Source organism: Cetorhinus maximus, chromosome 4, assembly GCF_964194155.1.
Source record: "Cetorhinus maximus chromosome 4, sCetMax3.hap1.1, whole genome shotgun sequence".
NCBI classification, from domain to species: domain Eukaryota; kingdom Metazoa; phylum Chordata; class Chondrichthyes; order Lamniformes; family Cetorhinidae; genus Cetorhinus; species Cetorhinus maximus.
The window spans coordinates 133,206,041-133,226,963 of NC_135882.1; the positions used below are offsets into that span (position 1 = coordinate 133,206,041).

At 48.0% G+C, this 20,923-nt stretch overlaps 1 protein-coding gene across 1 annotated transcript in view; it reads right to left on the bottom strand.

Moving 5' to 3' along the window:
* Positions 1-9,974: 9,974 nt before the first annotated feature.
* The window catches only part of setd2 (SET domain containing 2, histone lysine methyltransferase), a 116,174-nt gene continuing 105,225 nt past the window's right edge, over positions 9,975-20,923 (bottom strand). Inside the window, exons 22-23 of the mRNA XM_078540858.1 lie at positions 12,256-12,357; positions 9,975-10,875 (exon numbers count right to left, since the gene is read on the bottom strand). Of these exons, the coding sequence (XP_078396984.1) occupies positions 10,714-10,875; positions 12,256-12,357 (264 nt within the window). The 3' untranslated portion in view covers positions 9,975-10,713. The remainder of the gene's footprint in view (positions 10,876-12,255; positions 12,358-20,923) is intronic.

Below are 20,923 nucleotides of genomic sequence, written 5' to 3' on the forward strand. Positions count from 1 at the left end.
ATACTTCATTGTCTGTAAAGTGCTTTGGGAGGTTGGGAGTTCACGAAAGGTGCAATTTAAATGCAAGTTCTTTCTTTTCACAATATTCACCTGTGTTTGAGCCACATGCGAGGACCACCAGAGCTCTCAATCAAATGTTGACAATCACACTGCTTCTTCAAGGTTTCAGAATCTCTGGTCTCGCTGTCCATTAAGCAGTGTCTTCCAAATGTTGACGGGGATGAAGGTAGCTGAGCATCTGGTTTGGGGAGGTGGGGGTTAGGAAAAGGGAACCGCACAGTTAAATGGAGGCCGAAAGTTTGTTCTTTGGGTTTCAGTGATTTTTCCCTTTCAGAATAGAGTCTGCCTTCTGACAATAGTTTATGATCTGGCACATACTGTTTATTTTGATGGCTCACCGTCAGTATCAGTAATATTTGGGTTGTCAAATGACTTTACGCCATGTTCTGGCCCCTTCAATTTTTCCTGTAATATGTCATTACAGCACTATCTGCAGATGCAGTGTTTTTGGAATTCAGTTGGCAGTTGCCCTGTTTGATATATTGATAACCCAAATGAGCCCCAAAATAGATTCTATCTGTAACTTGGGTAATCCTTATGTTTCATATATAAACCTTCTAATCACAGAACCTTACAGCACAGGAGGCCGTTCACCCTAGTGTCCCTGTGCTGGCTCTTTGAAAGATCTGTCCAATTAGTCCCACTCCTTTGCTTTACCCCAAACAGCACTGCACATTTTACCTTTTCAAATAGATATTTAATTCCCTTTTGAAATTTACTACGGAATCTGTTTCCACCACCCTTTCAGACAATGCATACCAGACCATCATAACTCTCTGTTTAAAAGGTAGTTTCACCTCCCCTCAGATCCTATGCCTAATTATCTTAAATGTGTGTCCTCTGGTAACTGACCCACCTGCCAGTTAAAACTTCTCTAGCTTTAATAAGCTGGTTAATGAACTGCTATCCCCAATAGGCAAGGTGAAGGTTAAAAATAAAAGTAACCAGCCCTCTAAAAGTGACCATCTAGCTTGACATATGCAGAAGGATCACCTTATAGTGGGGGTAAGTTGTGGGGGTGAGGGTAAGGATGGGGGTGGGCTGGTACCTGTGGATTAGTACTCTCCAGGGAAAGGAAGGAGATAAGGAACAAACCAAAAGGAAGCTTTGGGTAAGGAATGTTGCTTCTTTTAAATGGAAACAGTGAGAGGCACAGGTCTCAACTTCTTGTCATCCCTCCCCCCACCCCCACCCCCCACTTTGCTGGCAGGCCGGCCGGATTTAATCCTAGATTTTGGTTTCCAGCGTCTGCATACGATTAAACAGCAGATGTGGGGGCAGCTGTTCCATTCTTTTCAACTTTGATCATCACAGTCAAGAGGAGCAGGCAGCAGAATCCACGCCCAACATGTGCGGCTGTGAAGTCAAAGTCAGGATTGATCAATAACAAGTTGGAAACAAGAGACGGTCGGGTGAAAAAGGGGGCTAAACTGATAACCATGGTAACGGACCCAGTCCCAAAGCCCAGAAATGACGAAGCAAGCAGGAGAATAAGCAGTGGCAAGGTCTCTTTACCCACAATTATTTTCTTCTCCTGACTCAAACTTTCTGCTTTCCAAAACACTTTTTTGTGACATTTACTGTAAGGAATTCAACAGAAATCCAACCATAGACGGCTACCAACCACAACAGATTAAAAGAAAAACCTTCTTTTGCTATTTGTTGTGCTATTGTTGAGAAGCTATACCCAAGGAGCAGGGCAGAGCTGAAAAAAGTAGGAGAGAAAACAAGGTAAATTTGGAGGTAAGGAGGTCGGCAAATTGCAGTTCCCAGCATTTTGATGATTGAGATATGATCTAATGGAGGAGTTTCAAATGATAAAAGGAATTCTTTAGGGTAGTGGGAAACTATCGCCTCTGGTGGGGGAAATCCAGAGCAAGGGGACATCGCTTTAAAATTAGAGTTCGACCATTTGGCAGTGAAACCAGAAAAAAAAGTCACGTAGAGGGTGGTGGAAATCAGGAACCCACTCCCTCTTAATGACTGTGGATGCTGGATCAATTGAAGCATTTGGGACTGGAATTTATAGTTTTGGCACTGAAGGCAGCTCAGGAGTGCCCCCTATAGGATTCAGGAACACAAAACATAAAATGTCAGTCAAACACAATCACGAGGGCACAGACTCAAATTCAGCAGAGGGAAGGTAAGAGACAGTTCAGATTTAATTCCTTCACTCAGTGCCGGTGAATGAATGGAATTGATTTTGAATTTGTTAGTACAGCGAGTTCGATAAGTACTTCTAAAAAATTTAAGATGATTGTGTGATATGTGGTAGGATAGTTTCCAGAGATTGGGCTTTACTGGTTATATACGTCCCAAAGTTGCTAGATATCCAGTAGATTCATTAAAACTATATCCCCTACAAATGGCGCACCCACACATTTGTACATTCACCAAACACACCTTCAAATGGAGACTATTGGGAGATAGCCTTGACCAAGTGGAAACGCTCTCATCTCAGAGTCCAACATTGTTGGTTTGATTCCAATGCAGAGACCTGAGTACATAAACTGGACTAACACTCGTGCCGTACAGCTTGTTGTCCTTTAGATGAGACCCAAACACTCCTGCCCCAATTCCCTGGACTTACCTGCTCCGGGGATCCATGGGCCTTGATCGTCGTCTTCTGCTGTAGTCCCAGCAGCTGCCACTGGCGTCTTCTTGGCGCTGCTGGGACTCACAGAGCTGCTGGCCAATCGGATTGACTGGTAGTTCCAGAGGGCAGTGGTGTTGAGGTTACAATAAATCAGCCATGATCTTATTGAATGGCAGAGCAGGCATGAGGGATTGAGTGGTCTTCACCTGCTTCGAATTCCTATGTTCGTATGAGACATTAAACTGATGATGAACTGCCCTCAGGTGGGTGTAAAAGATCTTACGGCACAATTCAAAGAGCAAGGTAGTTCTTGGTCAATATTTAGCCCTCAACCGACAGATTGTCTGGTCTTCATTTCATTGGTGTTTCACATTGACTGCCTCATTTTGAACAACTTGGCTGCACTTCAAAAGTAATTAATTGACGAAAGTACGTTGGGACATCTTGAGGTTGTGAAAATGCAACAATTTTTTTCACCACTCAGTTGTACAACAGTGTAACTGAGCAACACAATAGGCTTCCTGTTCCCCCCTTCTGTTGGAAAATGGACATTGGGATTTGGCTTACAAGTCAAAAAGCCTCCTGACTGGACCTGATCCAGCCTTGCATATGAAGAATGTTTTTCTGAATAAATTACTGGAGAATAACCATCTATCATGGAACCATACTTCAACAGGAGCAGGAACCGAGAAGCTTAGGCCTCCAAAAAATAGCATCTTGTCCCAAACCTAGGGCTGAATAATATAGTGGGGGGGTTGGATGGCAAGCAAACCCCCGCCCCTGGAAACCAAGTCGGCATGGAGCCAACACGCTCCACACCAACCTGCCCTGCAGAGTGAAATAATGAGGGCCGAGTGGGACTTCCGCCCCTCATTGTGTCCAGCAGCACCAGGAAGGCGCCAGTGGCAGCTTCCGGGACTAGACGAGAAGATGACGATCAAGGCCACGGATCCCCGGAACAGGTAAGTCTGGGGTCTTGGACAGGGGTGGGTTTAGGGGGGAAGGGAGGAGAGGGGAGTTACGACTTAAGGGATCTAAGAGGGAGGCTGCCCACGATGGGCAAAGGGCAGCCACCAAAGAGTGATGCCGTGAACCCCCTGTCTTCCCACTCTATAAACATTCGATTTTTAAGAAATCTGTCTTCTCGCTTCTGCTGGCTGTCCATGCCAAACGTCTTATGGTGTGGGCAGCATGTTATCAGGGTCAATTGGCTCGATTAGAAGCCTAATTGACCCTCGATGATTTATTTAATCAAGGAAGAGGGGGAGCTGATTTCGTATTGTGGGGGCCTGTGGTGGGATGGGGGCCTGTGGTGGGATGGGCGCCCACCCTACTTTACGTGCCCTCCCACCACAGGAAACAAGTGCCAGGAATTTTTTGCCAAACTACCTTCTTCCCACTACAACACAGGGGTGGGGGGGGGGGGCGGGAGGACAAGGGTGAGTTTGCAGCAGGGAGAATGTGTGTGGCGGAGTGGGGAGAGCGGGCAGTGTGAGGGGGAGAAAGCCGAGAGAAAGATAGCACAGAGAGGGAGGGAAAGAAAAGAGATGCAGAGAGAGAAAGAGCACACCAAAACAAGGCACACAGAGCAAGAGAGACTGATCCAAGAGATAAGAGAGAGGGCAGAGAGAAAGGGCACTGAGGGGGAGTGCAGGAGATCTGGGGGGAGAGAGAGAGAGAGGGAGCACTGAGCGAGTGGGAGAGAGCAGCAGGAGAGATGGAGCGCACCAAGGAAGGTGGAGCAGAGAGAGAGCACGTACCGCAAGAGAGAGGGAACAGACTGAGTGCACGCAGTAACTGGGCGGCCGACAGTAACCGGGTATGAGCGCGCATAGTTACCCGGAGTGAATGTGCCCAGGGTAAATGAGGAATTAGCGCACAGAAAGTGACTAGTAGCGAGCAGACCGAGAGCAGTCCAGGAGCGAGCGAGCGAGCGCGCCGAGAGCAAACCAGGAGCGAGCGAGTGAGCGAGCGCGCCGAGAGCAAACCAGGAGCAAGCAGACCAAGAGCAAACCAGGATTGAGCGCGCCCAACATAAACCAGCAGTGAGTGCGCTAAGTGTAAACCAAGAGCGAGTGTACAGAGAATAAACCAGGAGTGAGTGCGCAGAGTGAAATCGGGGGTGAGTCGCTGAGTGTAACCGGATGTGAGTGTGCAAAGTGTAAACCAGGAAGGAGTGTGCAGCGAGCAAACCAGGAATGAGCACAAAGGGAGTAAACCTGGAATGAGGAGGCAGAGAGCAACCAGTAGTGAGTGCACAGAGAGTAACAGGGAGAGGGTAAACTAGGAGCGAGTGCGCCGAGAGTAAACCGGGAGCAAGTGCGCCGAGAGTAAACCGGGAGCGAGTGCGCCGAGAGTAAACCGGGAGCGAGTGCGCCGAAAGTAAACCGGGAGCGAGTGCGCCGAAAGTAAACCGGGAGCGAGTGCGCCGAAAGTAAACCGGGAGCGAGTGCGCCGAGAGTAAACCGGGAGCGAGTGCGCCGAGAGTAAACCGGGAGCGAGTGCGCCGAGAGTAAACCGGGAGCGAGTGCGCCGAGAGTAAACCGGGAGCGAGTGCGCAGAGAGTAAACCGGGAGCGAGTGCGCAGAGAGTAAACCGGGAGCGAGTGCGCAGAGAGTAAACCAGTAGTGAGTGTGCATAGAGTAGACTGGGAGTGAGTGCATAGAGAAGGACCAGGAGCGAGTGTGCCAAGAGTGAACCAGGAACAAGTGCGCCAAGAGTGAACCAGGAGTGAGGGTGCAGCCGGGGATGAGTTGCAGAGTGTAACTGGGGTGGGTGAGTAACTGGGAGCGAGTGTGCAAAGTGTAAACCAGAAGTGAGAGTGCCAAAAGTAAACCAGGCGTGAATGCGCCAAGAGTGGGTGCACAGAGTAACTGGAGTGAGTGTTCTGAGTGTAATCCAAGAATGAGTGCACGCAGAAAGTAAACTGCGAGTGAGTGCGCAGAGAATATACCGGGAGTGAGTGTGCTGGGTGTAAACCAGATGTGAGTGCACTAAATGTAAACCAGGAGTCAGTGTGCCAAGAGTAAAAGAGGAGCAACTGCGCCGAGTAAGCCAAGAGCGGGTGCACCAAGAGTAGACTGGGAGCGGGTCCACAGAGAGTAAACTGGGAACGATTGCACCAAGAGTAAACCAGGAGTGAGAGCGCAGAGCGTAAACCGGGAGCGAGTGCGCAGAATCTAAACCAGGAGTGACTGCAGAGTAGACTAAGAGTGAGTGCGCAGAGGGGAACTGGGAGTGAGTGTGCAGAATGTAAACCAGGAGCGAGTGCACAGAGATTAGATTGGGAGTGACTGCGCAGAGTGGAACTGGAAGTGAATGCACTAAGTGTAAACCAAGAGTGACTGTGCAGAGAATAAACCAAGAAGGAGGAGGCAGAGAACAACCAGGAGTGAGTGCGGAGAGAGTAACAGGGAGAGTAAACCAGGAGCAAGAGTGCAGAGTGTAACTGGTGGTGACTGCGCTGAGAGTAACCGGGAGTGTGTGCAAAGCGTAAACCAGGAGTAGAGTGCACCAAGAGTGGGTGCGCAGAGAGTAACTGGAGCGAGGGCGCCAAACATAGATCGGGGGGTGAGGGCGCTGAGCGTAGACCAGGAATGAGTGCACTGAGAGTAGACCAGGAGTGACTGTGCACTGAGAGTCGACCAGGAGTGATTGCGCAGACTGTAACCAGGGGTGAGTCACAGAGTGTAAACCAGGAGTTAATGCACTGAGTGTAAACCAGGATTGGGTGCAGAGAGTAAACCAGGAGCGAGTGCAGAGAGTAAACCAGGAGCGAGTGCAGAGAGTAAACCAGGAGCGAGTGCAGAGAGTAAACCAGGAGCGAGTGCAGAGAGTAAACCAGGAGCGAGTGCAGAGAGTAAACCAGGAGCGAGTGCAGAGAGTAAACCAGGAGCGAGTGCAGAGAGTAAACCAGGAGCGAGTACAGAGGAAACCAGGAGCGAGTGCGCTCAATGTAAACCAGGAGCGAGTGCGCTCAATGTAAACCAGGAGTGTGTGCAGAGAGTAAACCAGGAGCGAGTGTGCCGAGAGTGAGTGCACAGAGTATACCTGGAGTGAGTGTTCAGAGTGTAAACCAAGATTGATTGCACGGAGAACGTTAACGGTGAGTGAGCACGCAGAGAACATACCAGCAGTGAGTGTGCAGAGAGTAACCGGGAGTGTGCAGAGTAAACCAGGAGTGAGTACACCAAGAGTAAACCAGGAGTGAGTACAAGAAGTGTAAACCAGGAGTGAGTACATCAAGTGTAAACCAGGAGTGAGCGCGCAGAGAGTAACAGGGAGAGAGTAAACCAGGGTTGAGTACACCAAGAGTAAACCAGGAACAAATGTGCCAAGAGTGAACCAGGAGCGAGTGCGCCAAGAGTGTGCAGAGAATATACCAGGAGTGTGCTGGGTGTAAACCAGAAATGACTGTGCTAAATGTAAACGAGAAGTAAGTGCACTGAGTAAGCCAGGAGTGAGTGTACCAAGTGTAAACCAGGTGTGAGCGCACAGAGCGCAACCTGGAGTAAGTTCGATGAGTATAAACCAGGAATACAGAGTGTAAGCCAGGAATGAGTGAACGTAGAACTTAAACTACGAGTGAGTGTGTAGAGGGTAATATTGCAGGACAAAGTGTAGAAAGAAGGGAGGAATCGCAAAACAACAACATAGTGATAGCCTAAAGTGGGAGAAAAACTCAAGATGTGCAGCACAACTGAGTGAAGTGTGAGAACAAGGGAATGTGTGAAGAATAAATGAGAGTGAGCGAGAATACACACCTGGAAATGAGAGAGAAAACACGAGAGTGAGAGAAAGTGTCAGAGTGAGAAGGCACAGAAAACAAGGGAAAGTGTGGAGATAAAACACAGGAGAAACCTAAGAGAAAAATGTGATTCCAGAGATATAATAATAACCTGTGGGAGGTGCAAAAAGAAATCATAGCTGGGCAGAGAAAGAACATACGAAAGAGAAAACACAGGATAGATAGGTGAGAGAGAGAAAGAAAAGGTGAGAGCGTTTAGAGAGGAAAGAGCGCGCGCTGGGGGAGGAACACACTTTGGGAGTGAGTGCGCGCGCGGGGGGTAAACAAGTGAGCGAGTGCACAACAAAAACAAAGGAGGCAATGTGAACATATACAGAAGGAATACAGGGAAAAGTGCACAGAGAGCAAATACAGGGTACAATGAAGAAGATAAAGAGAGCATTGCTAAAAAAAAAATTTGTTGTTAAAGCTTTTCGTCTTGCACTCATCAGAACAATTCACAAGAAAATACCAATGTCAGCGGAAAAAACATACTGTATAAGAGAGTGCTGATTGGTTGGCAAGAAGCCAATCAGCACTCTCTTCTCACACAGTATAAATATGTTGTTTTTCCTGACATTGGTATGTTCTTGCGAATTGCCCTGATGAATGCAAGATGAAAAGCTTCGAAAAAATGTCTTTTTTTTCAGCAATACTCAAGTTCTGTACCACCAAATGACTACTTATAAATGAGTGTGTACAAAATGGAAAGGGCAGAAAAAATACAAGAGAGCATGCACACCAATTATAAAGTAGACAGTATGTACAGATAGAAAACATGCAGAGAGGGGTCCAGACAGGAAGGGTGCAGGTCCAAAGTGTTTTCCTTTTACACTTGTGCAATGTAGGTGTTTAATGAAACTAGCAACCCCTTTGTACAGTTCATAGTGTGAGAATGTTCTTTAATATTACCTTTCAAGTTATAGCCTCTCAATGTACCTAAGCTGTACCCTTTGGCTAATAGAATGCTGTACTTTACTGCTTCTTCTGTAGTCAAACAGTTCCTCTCCCTGAACCTTTGCTTTACAGTGGCTTAACCCCTCTCTCCTCCCGTGAGCCACTGTCTATCACAGGAGCCTGGCTTTACTCTAAAATGGTCAGTAAAAGGGGATGGGAGTTCTTTTTAAAAAGGAAGACTCCAGGCGGATTTCAAACAATGTATTTCTTTTTTTTTACTCTTAAAAATACACGACATTCATCCCTGCAAATATCCAGCTCCTAGCACCAAGTGAAATCTCTGCAAGTTGTAAAATCACAAATGCACAAGCCACTTACCAGAGAGCACCCACTGAAACCCATTTCCCAGAGAGAGAGAGAGAGAGAGAGAGAGAGTGGAGAACATTCTTGCCATCCTTCTCAGTCCTCAGCTTGTCATTGCAAGACTGGTTTTCCATAACAGTTCAATTATTTCAGAAATACATGAGGAACTGTGTGCTTTTAAAAAAAAATTCTCAGGCTATAGTACAGCATTGAATCACTCGTTAAACTGGAGTTTTCCTTCAAAGGTTTTGCTACCAGCCACTAAATATTTAATACATCATGTTCCTGCTACTGTCTCCTGCCCCCTCCCTCCTGTGTAATAAGCTTTAATTTAATTAATAATTAAAAAATTCCACATTAATTGAACACTATTTTTAAATATCAGATTGGCTCATGTCACGAAACCCACGAGCCTTACGGGTTTTAGGCAGAACTTGCAACTGTGGCCGGGGAGTGGGGAGACATGGTGAAATGGGTGGTCACAGGCCAGCCACCCGCTAGAGACCCCCCCTTTCGCCACCCAACAACTTCTATTTATGGGCTGTAAAATGAGTGGCTGATCCATGGTGGCCCCCAACGCCACAGCTGATAGCTTGGCCCAAAGTTTGCCAAGGGCGGGGTGGTGATTATTGGCTGCGGAAAGGGAGCGGAGGGGGTTTATTCGGAGTGGGGGGGGGGGGGGGGGGGGTGGGTTGCGGGGGGTGGTGGAGATTTTGTAATCGACTTGCTAACTCTGCTTTGTCAGCACTGACCACAGTGCCCGAAACATTGTTCAGGATCCGAAGCAAACCAGGAGAGTAAGCTGCGCCTTCTTACAGAAAAGAAAAACCGCCCCTCTGGTTCCCACGGTAACTTGTGAAAATAATATCAATTTTGATATAAAAAAAAAACCTCTTCTCCCAACAAAGGGATCCAGTTACACAGGTGCCGCCCCCTGAGAGGCCAGGTTAAGTTAGTGTTGAGAGCCGATTCGAATTCAGGGGGCATCACGGCAGAGTGCACTCCTATTCTCACACAATCTCACTCTCTGCTAGGAGGTGGGAGGGGGTTTGTGGGTGGGGGGGTGGTGGGGGGGATGGGATGCACTGGCTAGTGATCAAGAGCCAAGAAGGCTACCCCAATGCGTTTGCCATTTCCCAACCCTAGTCCAATGTACAGCCTTTAACCAACACGTTCTCCCGACCGCCCCGAACCGGCTGAGATCAACTAACTCGGAACAGATCGGGGTGGGGGGTGGGCTGGAGTGGCGGCGGGGGTTGGGGGTTTGGGGGGGTGGAGTCTGAACTGAGAACCTTCCTGGCCTGTTTGGCCTGGTTACCCCCTTTGTGTTTTCTGGGAGGGAGATGGGGACAGAAAGGTTGATCCTAATTAAAATTAATTTTGTTTAACCAGCTAAAGATCTTCCTTTGCTCAGTCAGTGAATAAACACCATCGCCGCTATCCAAACAACAAAAAAAAACGGCAACTTTTAAGTCAGTACTAGTCACAGATCATTTTGCACAAGTTTTTTTTAAAAAAACAGAAAAAAGTTTTAAAACTTTTTTTCCAAAACACACTCGTCACAATTTCTCATTTTGCTGACATTAAATTGAAAGCAAAAAAGTTTTTTTTTAAACATTTTCTTTACATAAAAAAGTCCGTAAAAATTTAATACAGTAAAATGTTTCTTTTAAAGTACGACAGTTTTCTGTTGACTGTCGGTGATATACAGTCAGACTGAATTGATATCTAACCAATACTATAATATTTACACAGTAAAATAGGGAGAATGATGAAACCCTCCCTGACCCTGCAACCTCCCTCCCTCAAAAAATGTAATTGTCAAAGTGAACAGGGACTAGTCGTTAACTAGAAGTGGTTTCTTTGCCTTCTCAATATATTCACATATGCGTTAAAACAGTATAATACAGATAGCTATGAGGAGACTGAGAAGCTGGTTATAGATTCACATGGGCTTTTGCTCAAGGACGGGGCAGGGCTGGGGGAGGGGGAACAGAGAGGGGTTTATTATTCAATCCACATCTGGTTCTTCTTTAGGCTTGTAAATGGCGCCAAATTTCTGCATGTACTTCTTGATGTATTCCTTGGTTTTATGCTTCACGTTTTCATTGCACTCGAGGTCCTCGGGATTCTTGCATTGTTTCAGCTCCTTGTTCATGACACCGTGTGTCAACTGCAGAACAGAGAAGGAATGAGCAAGGGCGCGCGGGCGGGAGGGGGAAGAGAGAGCGCGCGGGCGGGCGGGAGGGGGGAAGAGAGAGCACGCGGGCGGGCGGGAGGGGGGAAGAGAGAGCGCGCGGGCGGGCGGGAGGGGGGAAGAGAGAGCGCGCGGGCGGGCGGGAGGGGGGAAGAGAGAGCGCGCGGGCGGGAGGGGGGAAGAGAGAGCGCGCGGGCGGGCGGGAGGGGGGGAAGAGAGTGCGTGGGCGGGCGGGAGGGGGAAGAGAGAGCGCGCGGGCAGGAGGGAGGGGAAGAGAGAGCGCGCGGGTGGGGGGGAGGCGGAAGAGAGAGCGCGCGGGCGGGAGGGAGGGAGGGGGAAGAGAGAGCGCGCGGGCGGGAGGGAGGGGGAAGAGAGAGCGCGCGGGCGGGCGGGAGAGAGGCGGAAGAGAGAGCGCGCGGGCGGGAGGGAGGGAGGGGGAAGAGAGAGCGCGCGGGCGGGAGGGAGGGGGGAAGAGAGAGCACGCGGGCGGGAGGGGGAAGAGAGAGCGCGCGGGCGGGAGGGAGGCGGAAGAGAGAGCGCGCGGGCGGGAGGGAGGGAGAAGAGAGAGCGCGCGGGCGGGAGGGAGGGGGAAGAGAGAGCGCGCGGGCGGGCGGGAGAGAGGCGGAAGAGAGAGCGCGCGGGCGGGAGGGAGGGGAAAGAGGGAGCGCACAGGTGGGAGGGAGGGGGAGGAGAGAGCGGGCGGGCGGGAGGGAGGGGGAAGAGGGAGCGAGCGGGCAGGCGGGAGGGGGAAGAGGGAGCGGGCGGGTGGGAGGGAGGGGAAGAGGGAGCGAGCGGGCAGGCGGGAGGGGGAAGAGGGAGCGGGCGGGTGGGAGGGGGAGGAGAAGGCAGGAGGGAGGGGGAAGAGAGAGAGGTGAAGAGGGAGCAGGAAGGGGAGATGTAACAAAGTAGTTATTATCTGTCTGCGATATATCTTCCTTGCAGTTCCCCACTCTGACTGGGGATTAGAGTTTAGCTTCATATCCATTAGTGCTGACTTCACTCTGGTGCTTCACTCAACTGGTAATTTAATCACACAGGGATCTGGACAGTGAGAGCCCAGGAGACTGGTGAACTATGGGGTTATCCCGGTTCAGCTTGACCTGACGTTCACAATTACACTTTCAACCAGAGCAACTTCCCCCTCCTCTAGCCTAAAGGTGGACAGGGGTAACTGTAAACTCTCTCTGAGGCTGAGGTCAGCCATCACTGCTCTGACTGCTGATCGAGCAGGGATCTCTCCCTTGTCTGTGTGCCTCAGTACCATACGATGGCACAGGGCAATCAGCAAGTCTGTCAGGCATTCGTTTTGCCATGGGGCCCCAGAAAAGAAATCATACCATACAGCTGTGTCCTTACCTTCCGAGCCAGATGCTTAAAGTCCTCTGTTGCTACGATTCTTCCTAATTTACAGTCAGGTTTCCGGTAGGGATTCAGGCACAGAACAATGAACTGGGAGATCTGGAAAGAGGGGAGGAAGTGAGATTGTGGACAAAAAGTAGTATTGTCCCCCTCCCCCAGCTGACAAACTTCTACTGTATGTATTTCTCTTCCCCTCAGCCATGACCATCACTGAGCTAAAACTATAGAATGAGCAGCACCTAAATCAGTAAGAAAGTTACATTTATACAGAACTCTCATGTTTGTTCAGTTTTGGACACTGCACCTTAGGGAGGACATATTGGTCTTGTAGCAGGTACAGTGCAGATTCATCACAATAATCCCATGGTCTCAGGGATTAATTTAGGAGGACAGGTTCCATAAACTTGGCTTGTATTCCCTGGAGGAAGATTGAGGACGGGTCTAATTGAGGTGTTTAAAATTCTAAAAGGATTTGACAGGATAGGTACAGAGGATATATTTCATCTGGTGGGGAAATTGAAGGCAGGCTGTTTTTCTTACTCGTTCATGGGATGTGAGCGTCACTGGCTCGGCCAGTATTTATTGCCCATCTCCAGTTGCCCTCAAGAAATTACTAAAACAAAAAATGCTGGAAAAACTCAGCAGGTCTGACAGTATCTGTGGAGAGAAAGGCAGAGTTAACGTTTCGAGTCTGTATGACTCTTCTTCAGAGCTAAAGCGAAGTAGAAATGTGGTGAAATATATACTGATTAAGGAGGGTGGAACTGGTGAAGCTGGATAGAAGGCCAGCGATAGGTGGAGGCAAGCGACAGGGAGGTCTGGGTCATGCTTGCAGACAGACCAAAGGTGTTCTGCAAAGCGGTCACCCAGTCTGCGTTTGGTCTCCCCAATGTAGAGGAAACTGCATTGGGAGCAGCGAATGCAGTAGACTAAATTGAGGGAAGTGCAAGTGAAGCGCTGCTTCACTTGAAAGGAGTGTTTGAGCCCTTGGATGGTGAAGTGGGGGGAAGGAAAGGGGCAGGTGTAACACCTTCTGCGAATGCATGGGAAGGTGCCGTGGGAGGGGGTTGAGGTGTTGGGGTGATGGAGGAGTGGACCAGGGTGTCCAGGAGGGAAAGGTCCCTATGGAATGCCGACAGGGGGGATGAAGGGAAGATGTGTTTGGTGGTGGCATCATGCTGGAGTTGGCGGAAATGGCGGAGGATGATCCTTTGAACGTGGAGGCTGGTGGGGTGAAAAGTGAGGGCAAGGGGGACCCTATCATGGTTCTGGGAGGGAGAGGAAGGTGTGAGGGCAGAGGCGCAGGAGATGGGTCGGACACGGTTGAGGACCCTGTCAACCACGGTGGGTGGGAAACCTCGGTTAAGGAAGAAGGAAGACGTGTCAGAAGCACTGCTTTGGAAACTGGCATCATTGGAACAGATGCGCCGGAGGCAAAGGAACGGAGAGAATGGGATGGAGTCTTTACAGGAAGCAGGGTGTGAGGAGCTGTAGGAGTCGGTGGGTTTGTAATGAATATTGGTGGACAGTCTATCACCAGAAATTGAGACAGAGGAAAAGGGAGGGAAGGGAAGTGTCGGAGATGGACCATTTGAAAGTGACGGAGGGGTGGAAATTGGAAGCAAAATTGAAAAATTTCTCCAGGTCCAGACGAGAGCATGAAGCGGCACCAAAACAGTCATCGATGTACCAAAAAAAAGAGTTGTGGGAGGGGGCCTGAGTAGGATTGGAACAAGGAATGTTCCACATACCCCTCAAGAAGTTGTTGGTGAGTTGCTTTTTTGAACCACATGTTGGCTGTGAGGGAATTCCAGGATTTTGACTTTTGATGCAGCGACAGTGAAGGACCGATAGTTCCAAGTCAGGAGGGTGTGTGGATTTTAGCAGGGGTTGGGGGGTTCTTGGATGAGGTGGTGGTATTCACATACACCTGCTGCTCTTCTCCCTCTCGGTGGTAGAGGTTGTGAGTTTGGAAGGTGCTGTCGAAGGAGCCTTGGTGAGTTCCTGCAGTGCATCTTGTAGATGGTACACACTGCTGCCACTCTGCACTGGTGGTGAAGGGAGTGAATATTTAAGGTGGTGGATGGAATGCAGATTAAACATACTGCTTTGTCTTGGATGGTGTTGAGCTTCTTTACTGTTGGATCAGCACTCATCAGGGCAAGTGGGACATATTCCATCACACTCCTGACTTGTGCCTTGTAGATGGTGGACAGGCTTTGGGGAGTCAGGAGGTGAGTTACTCACCGCATGATTCCTAGCCTCTGACCTGCTCTTGTAGCCACTGTATTTATATGGCTGATTCAGTTCAGTTTCTGGTCAATGGTAACTCCCAGGATGTTGATGGGCAATTCAGTGACAGTAATGCCACGGAATGTCATGAGGACATGGTTAGAAGCTCTTTTTGTTGGAGATGGTCACTGCCTGGAGTAAATGTTACTTGTTACTTATCAGTTGTCCAGGTCTTGCTGCATGTTGGCATGGACTGTGTTATTATCTGAAAAATTGCGAATGGAACTGAACACTACAATCATCAGTTAACATCCCCAGTTCTGACATTGTGATGAAGGGAAGGTTCATTTATGAAGCAGCTGAAGGTGATTGGTCTCCAACAACCACAAGCATTTTACTTTGTGTTAAATTTCACTCCAACCAGTTTCCGTTGACTTCAATTTTGCTAGGGCTCCTTGATGCCAAGAGCAGTCCACTTTCACCTTAGTTCTTGAGTTCAGCTCTTTTGTCCATGTTTGGACCAATGCTGTAATGAGGTCAGGAACCGATTGGTTCTGGCAGAACCCAAATGAAACACTGGTGAACACGCTGTCAATGGCCCTTTCCTTCAACCTACTGATGATAGAGAAGACTGATGGGGTGGTAACTGGCCATGTGTCCTGCTTTTTGTAGACATAGCTGTGCAATTTTCCACATTGCTGGGTAGATGCCAGTGTTGTAGCTGTACTGAAACAGCTTGGCTAGAGGTATGGCTAGTTCTGGAACACAAGTCTTGAGCACTAAAGCTTGGATGTTGATGGGACTCGTAGCCTTTGCTGTATCCACTGCCTTTTGTTGTTTTTTGATATCACATGGAGGGAATCGTGGGGATTTCAGGAAGAAGCCAAGATGAACCAGCCAATCGGCACTCATGGTTGGAGACGTTTGCAAATGTGGTTGTTTAATTGTCCACCACTATTCACTACTGGATGTGGCAGGGAATGCAGAGCTTTGATCTGATCCATTGGTTGTGGGATTACTTAAATCTTGTCTATCGCATGCTGCTTCAGCTGTTTAGCATGCAAGTAGAGCTGTGTTGTAGCTTCACCAGGTTGGTACCAATTTTTAGGTATGCCTGGTACTGCTCCTGGCATGCCCTCCTGCACTCCTTATTGAACTAATGTTAATCCCTTGACTTGATGGTAATGGTAGAATAGGGGAGATGCTGGGCCATGAGGTTATAGATCGTGATTGTATACAATTCTGCTGCTGCTGATGGTCCCCAGTGTCTCATGGATTCCCAGTTTTGAGCTGCTAAATCTTTTCTGAATCAATTCTATTTAGTTTGTTGGTAGTGCCACATAACACAATGGAGGACACCCTCAATGTGAACACTACAACAATAACTGTGCGGTGCTCATTCCTCTCTGACAATCTAGTAGTATCATGATCACCATGACTGAGATTAGTATTTTATTCCAAATTTACTTACCTAACTGAATTTAACTTCATCTAGTTGCCATGGTAGGATTCAAACTCAGTCCAGTAACTTAACCACTATGTAATCATACCCAAAAGTCTTTTAAAAAAATTTTATTCAGGGATGTGGGTGTCACTGGCTAGGCCAGCATTTATTGCCCATCCCTAATTGCCCTCGAGAAGGTGGTGGTGAGCTGCCTTCTTGAACCGCTGCAGTTCCTGTGGTGTAGGTACACCCACAGTGCTGTTAGGGAGGGAGTTCCAGGGTTTTGACCCAGTGACAATGAAGGAACGGCGATATATTTCCAAGTCAGGGTTGGGTGAGTAACTTGGAGGGGAACTTCCAGGTGGTGGTGTTCCCAAGTGTCTGCTGCCCTTGTCCTTCTAGATGGTAGTGGTCATGGGTTTGGAAGGTGCTGTCTAAGGAGCCTTGGTTAGTTCCTGCAGTGCATCTTGTAGATGATACACACTGCTGATACTGTGTGTTGGTGGTGGTGGGATCATGTTTATGGATGTGGTGCCAATCAAGTGGGCTGCTTTGTCCTGGATGGTGTCAAGCTTCGAGTGTTGTTGCAGCTGCAACTCATCCAGGCAAGTGGAGAGTATTCCATCACACTCTTGACTTGTGCCTTGTAGGTGGTGACAGGGGTGAAATTATTTTTGTACACAGAATAGTGGAAATCTGGAACACCTTCCCCAAAAGATTGTAGATGCTGGATCACTGGAATTTTTCAAGACTGAGATTGAAAGATTTTTTATTAGGTATCAAAGGCAGGGAAATGGAGTTGAGCAACAGATTAGTCAAGATTCTAACTGAATAGTGCAAAAGGCTCAAAGGGTTAAATGGCCTATCCCTCTTATCATCTTCAGGATGTCCTACAGTGCTTTACAGTTAATGAAGTGCTTTTGAGGTGAAACTGAAATGAGCTTCTAACCATGTTATCTATATCATCACTAAGACCACCTATTACCACCTCAGTAACATATCTGGTTTCCGCCCCAGCTCAGCTCATTTGCTGCTGAAACACTCATCCAAGTTTCTGTTATCTTGAATATTGAAAAGAGACATGTTGCTGAAGCTTTTCATCTTGCACTCATCAGGACAAATGCAAGAATACCAAATTTCAAATGATCACAACAATTTATTCTACAGGAGAAAAGGGTGCTAATTGGTTGGCAAGTCAACTCTGATTGACCAAGGCATTGCCATGGAGAAAGCATTGGAGGACTATAGGCTCCCCAAGCTTTCGGGTAATTCAAGAAAGATTCAAGGCTGAACACATTCCTTTTGTTTGCAGGGAATGGGTCCCTACATATGATTGTTTGTTACTTATTGCAAGTGTAATTGAGTCATGTTACGAGCTCGACTGATTACCTTAAATTGGTTGTTAGTGTAGCTACTAGCGCATTCAGGATTGTTCAGCAAGTGCTGCTCAATCGCGGAATCATATCTAACAGTAGACATTTTGGGTTTCTCGAGCATGGGTTGGTTGAGTACGGCTTGTACTCTGCCTATTACGAACAATTGAATGACTCTGAAGGTACGGTCTTATGACTGTCATCTCTGGGCTTGACAATTCCAAAGCACTCCTGGCCAGCCTCCATAAATGCAACCTCTGCTGTCCACATCCTAAATTGTGCCAAACCCCATTTGCCCATCACTCCTGTGCTCACTGACCACAATGGTTCCTGGTTAAGCAATGCCATAATTTTAAAAGTTCCACTCTTGTTTTCAAATTCCTTCATGGTCTCGCTCCTCCCCATCCCTGTAACCTCCTTCACCCCTACAACCAACCAAGATATTTGTGCTCTTCCAATTCTGGTCTCTTACGCATCCCTGATTTTAATTACTAGACCGTGGCCTTTAGCTGCCAAGGCCGTAAGCTCAGGAATTCCCTCCTTAAACCTCTCCACCTCTCTACTGCTCTTGCCTCCTATACATATCTCTCTATGTGGCTCAGTGTTATGGTGTGTTTTACTACATTAAAGGTGCTATGTAAACGCAATTGTAAAAATGTAGAAACGCAGAGACCAGTATTACACAGCAAGATCCCACAAATAGCAATGACATCAATGGACAGATACGCTGTTTTAGCAATATTGGGTGAGGGATAAATGTTGGTCAAGACACCGGGGAGAACTCTCCTGTTCTTCCTCAAACAATATCTTGGGATCTTTTTTTACATCCACCCGAGACAGCAAACAGGAACTCGGTTAAATGTCTTGTCCAAAAGATGCCACCTCTGACTGTGCAACACTCCATCAGCTCTGCACTGGAGCATCAGTCTGGATTATGGACTCGAGTGTCTGGAGTGGGCAGCTTGAAGGGGAGAAGACATAATAAAGTTACGGAAAGGTTGAATTATTTAATGAACTGCAGCATTCCAGAACGTGATCACAAATTTAGGGATAATAATTACTGAAGGATAAAACAATATCCAAGCTCCCGTGTCCTCTTGTTTGGTCTGCTGCTGTGCAAATCCATGTTGCCTCGCATGCCTGCCTTGGGTGACCTTGGTACAGATTAATGCCATTCACTTTTTAAAAAACCTACTTACAAGACTACGAAGCCTGCTTGTTTCCTTCTATTTGATTTGGGCTGTGCTTGAAAGCCACATTCACGCTCATGTTAAATTGTGACAATGGGGCCCTCTCTAGGAACATAGGAACAAGAGTAGGCCACTCGGCCCCTCGAGCCTGCTCCGCCATTTAACTAGATCATGGCTGATCTTCTACCTCAAAGCCATCTTCCCATACTATCCCTTGATGCCATTGGTATCTCGAAATCCATTGACCTCTGTTTTGAACATACTCAATGACTGAGTCTCCACAGGCTTTGGGGTAGAGAATTCCAAAGATTCAAAACCCTCTGACCAAAGAAATTCCTCCTCATCTCGATCCTAAATGGCCCACCTCTAATTCTGAGGCTGTGTCCCCTGGTTCTAGAACCCCCCCCCACAGCCAGGGGGAAACATCCTTCCTGCGGCCACCCTAACAAGCCCCCGTGAGAATTTTGTATACTTCAATGATATGGCCTCTCATTTTCCTAAACTCTGGAGAATACAGGCCCAGTCTCCTCAATCTTTCCTCACAGGACAATCTTGCTATCCCAGGGATTAGTCTGGTAAGCCTTCGTTGCACTCCCTGTAAACACTGGCCAGCTTCTATTTTTTTTTCTGACGAACATGGCATGTTTCCCCATTGCTTTTTAAAATGTCTCCCCTTCAGCCTCCTCCTTCTCCACATCCATCTCCCCACAACTGAAGGAGTTGGTTCTTGATGAGGTGTCAGTTGCACCCCGCTGCCTCACAACTATCTATGAATAAGTGAATGGCTATATGCTGTGTGAGGGTGATCGATGAGCCCGACGCTGTTTCTAGTGGGTTAGAAGGTATTTATACCCTCATCACATTGACTAACATTATCTAACTCAGCACAGGTCAGTGAGTACCAGGAGGCCATTTGGTCTTGGGGTGCAAGCATTGCAGCCTTGCCAGATCCTGTCCTCGCCTAACCAGGGAACACCATAAGACCATAAGACATAGGAGCAGAAATTAGGCCAATTGGCCCATCGAATCTGCTCCACCATTCAATCATGGCTGATAAGTTTCTCAACCCCATTCTCCCGCCTTCTCCCCGTAACCTTTGATCCCCTTACCAATCAAGAACCTATCTATCTCGGTCTTAAATACACTCAATGACCTGGCCTCCACAGACTTCTGTGGCAATGAATTCCATAGATTCACCACTCTCTGGCTAAAGAAGTAAAGGTCTTCCCTTTACTCTGAGGCTGTGCCCTCAGGTCCTAGTCTCTCCTACTAATGGAAACATCTTCCCCACGTCCACTCTATCCAGGCCTTTCAGTATCCTGTAAGTTTCAATCAGATCCTCACTCATCCTTCTAAACTCCATCGAGTATAGACCTAGAGTCCTCAAACGTTCCTCATATGTTAAGCCTTTCATTCCTGGGATAATTCTCGTGAACCTCCTCCGGACCCTCTCCAGGGCCAGCACATCCTTCCTGAGATACGGGGCCCAAAATTGCTCACAATATTCTAAATGTGGTCTGACCAGAGCCTTATAAAGCCTCAGCAGCACATCCCTGCTTTTATATTCAAGTCCTCTCAAAATAAATGCCAACATTGCATTTGCCTTCCTAACTGCCGACTCAACCTGCAAGTTAACCTTAAGAGAATCCTGGACTAGGACTCCCAAGTCCCTTTGCACTCCAGATTTATGAATTCTCTCCCCATTTGGAAAATAGTCCATGCCTCTATTCTTCCTACCAAAGTGCATGACCTCACACTTGCCCACGTTGTATTCCATCTGCCACTTCTTTGCCCATTCTCCTAACCTGTCCAAATCCTTCTGCAGCCTCCCCGCCTCCTCAATACTACCTGTCCCTCCACCTATCTTTGTATCATCTGCAAACTTTGCCATGATGCCCTCAGTTCCTTCATCTAGATCGTTAATGTATAAAGTGAAAAGTTGTGGTCCCAACACTGACCCCTGTGGAACTCCACTAGTCACCGGCTGCCATCCTGAGAAGGACCCCCTTATCCCCACTCTCTGTCTCCTGCCAGACAGCCAATCTTCTATCCATGCTAATACCTTGCCTCTAACGCCATGGGCTCTTATCTTACTGAGCAGCCTCCTGTGCGGCACCTTGTCAAAGGCCTTCTGGAAGTCCAAGTAGATAACATCCATTGGCTCTCCTTTGTCTAACCTACTTGTTACCTCCATAAAGAATTCTAACAGATTTGTCAGACATGACCTCCCCTTGATGAAGCCATGCTGACTTTGCCCGATTTTACCATGCACTTCCAAGTATTCTGAAATCTCATCCTTAATAATGGACTCTAAAATCTTACCAACGACCGAGGTCAGGCTAATCGGCCTGTAATTTCCCGTCTTTTGCCTCACTCCCTTCTTAAACAGGGGGGTTACATTAGCGATTTTCCAGTCCTCTGGGACC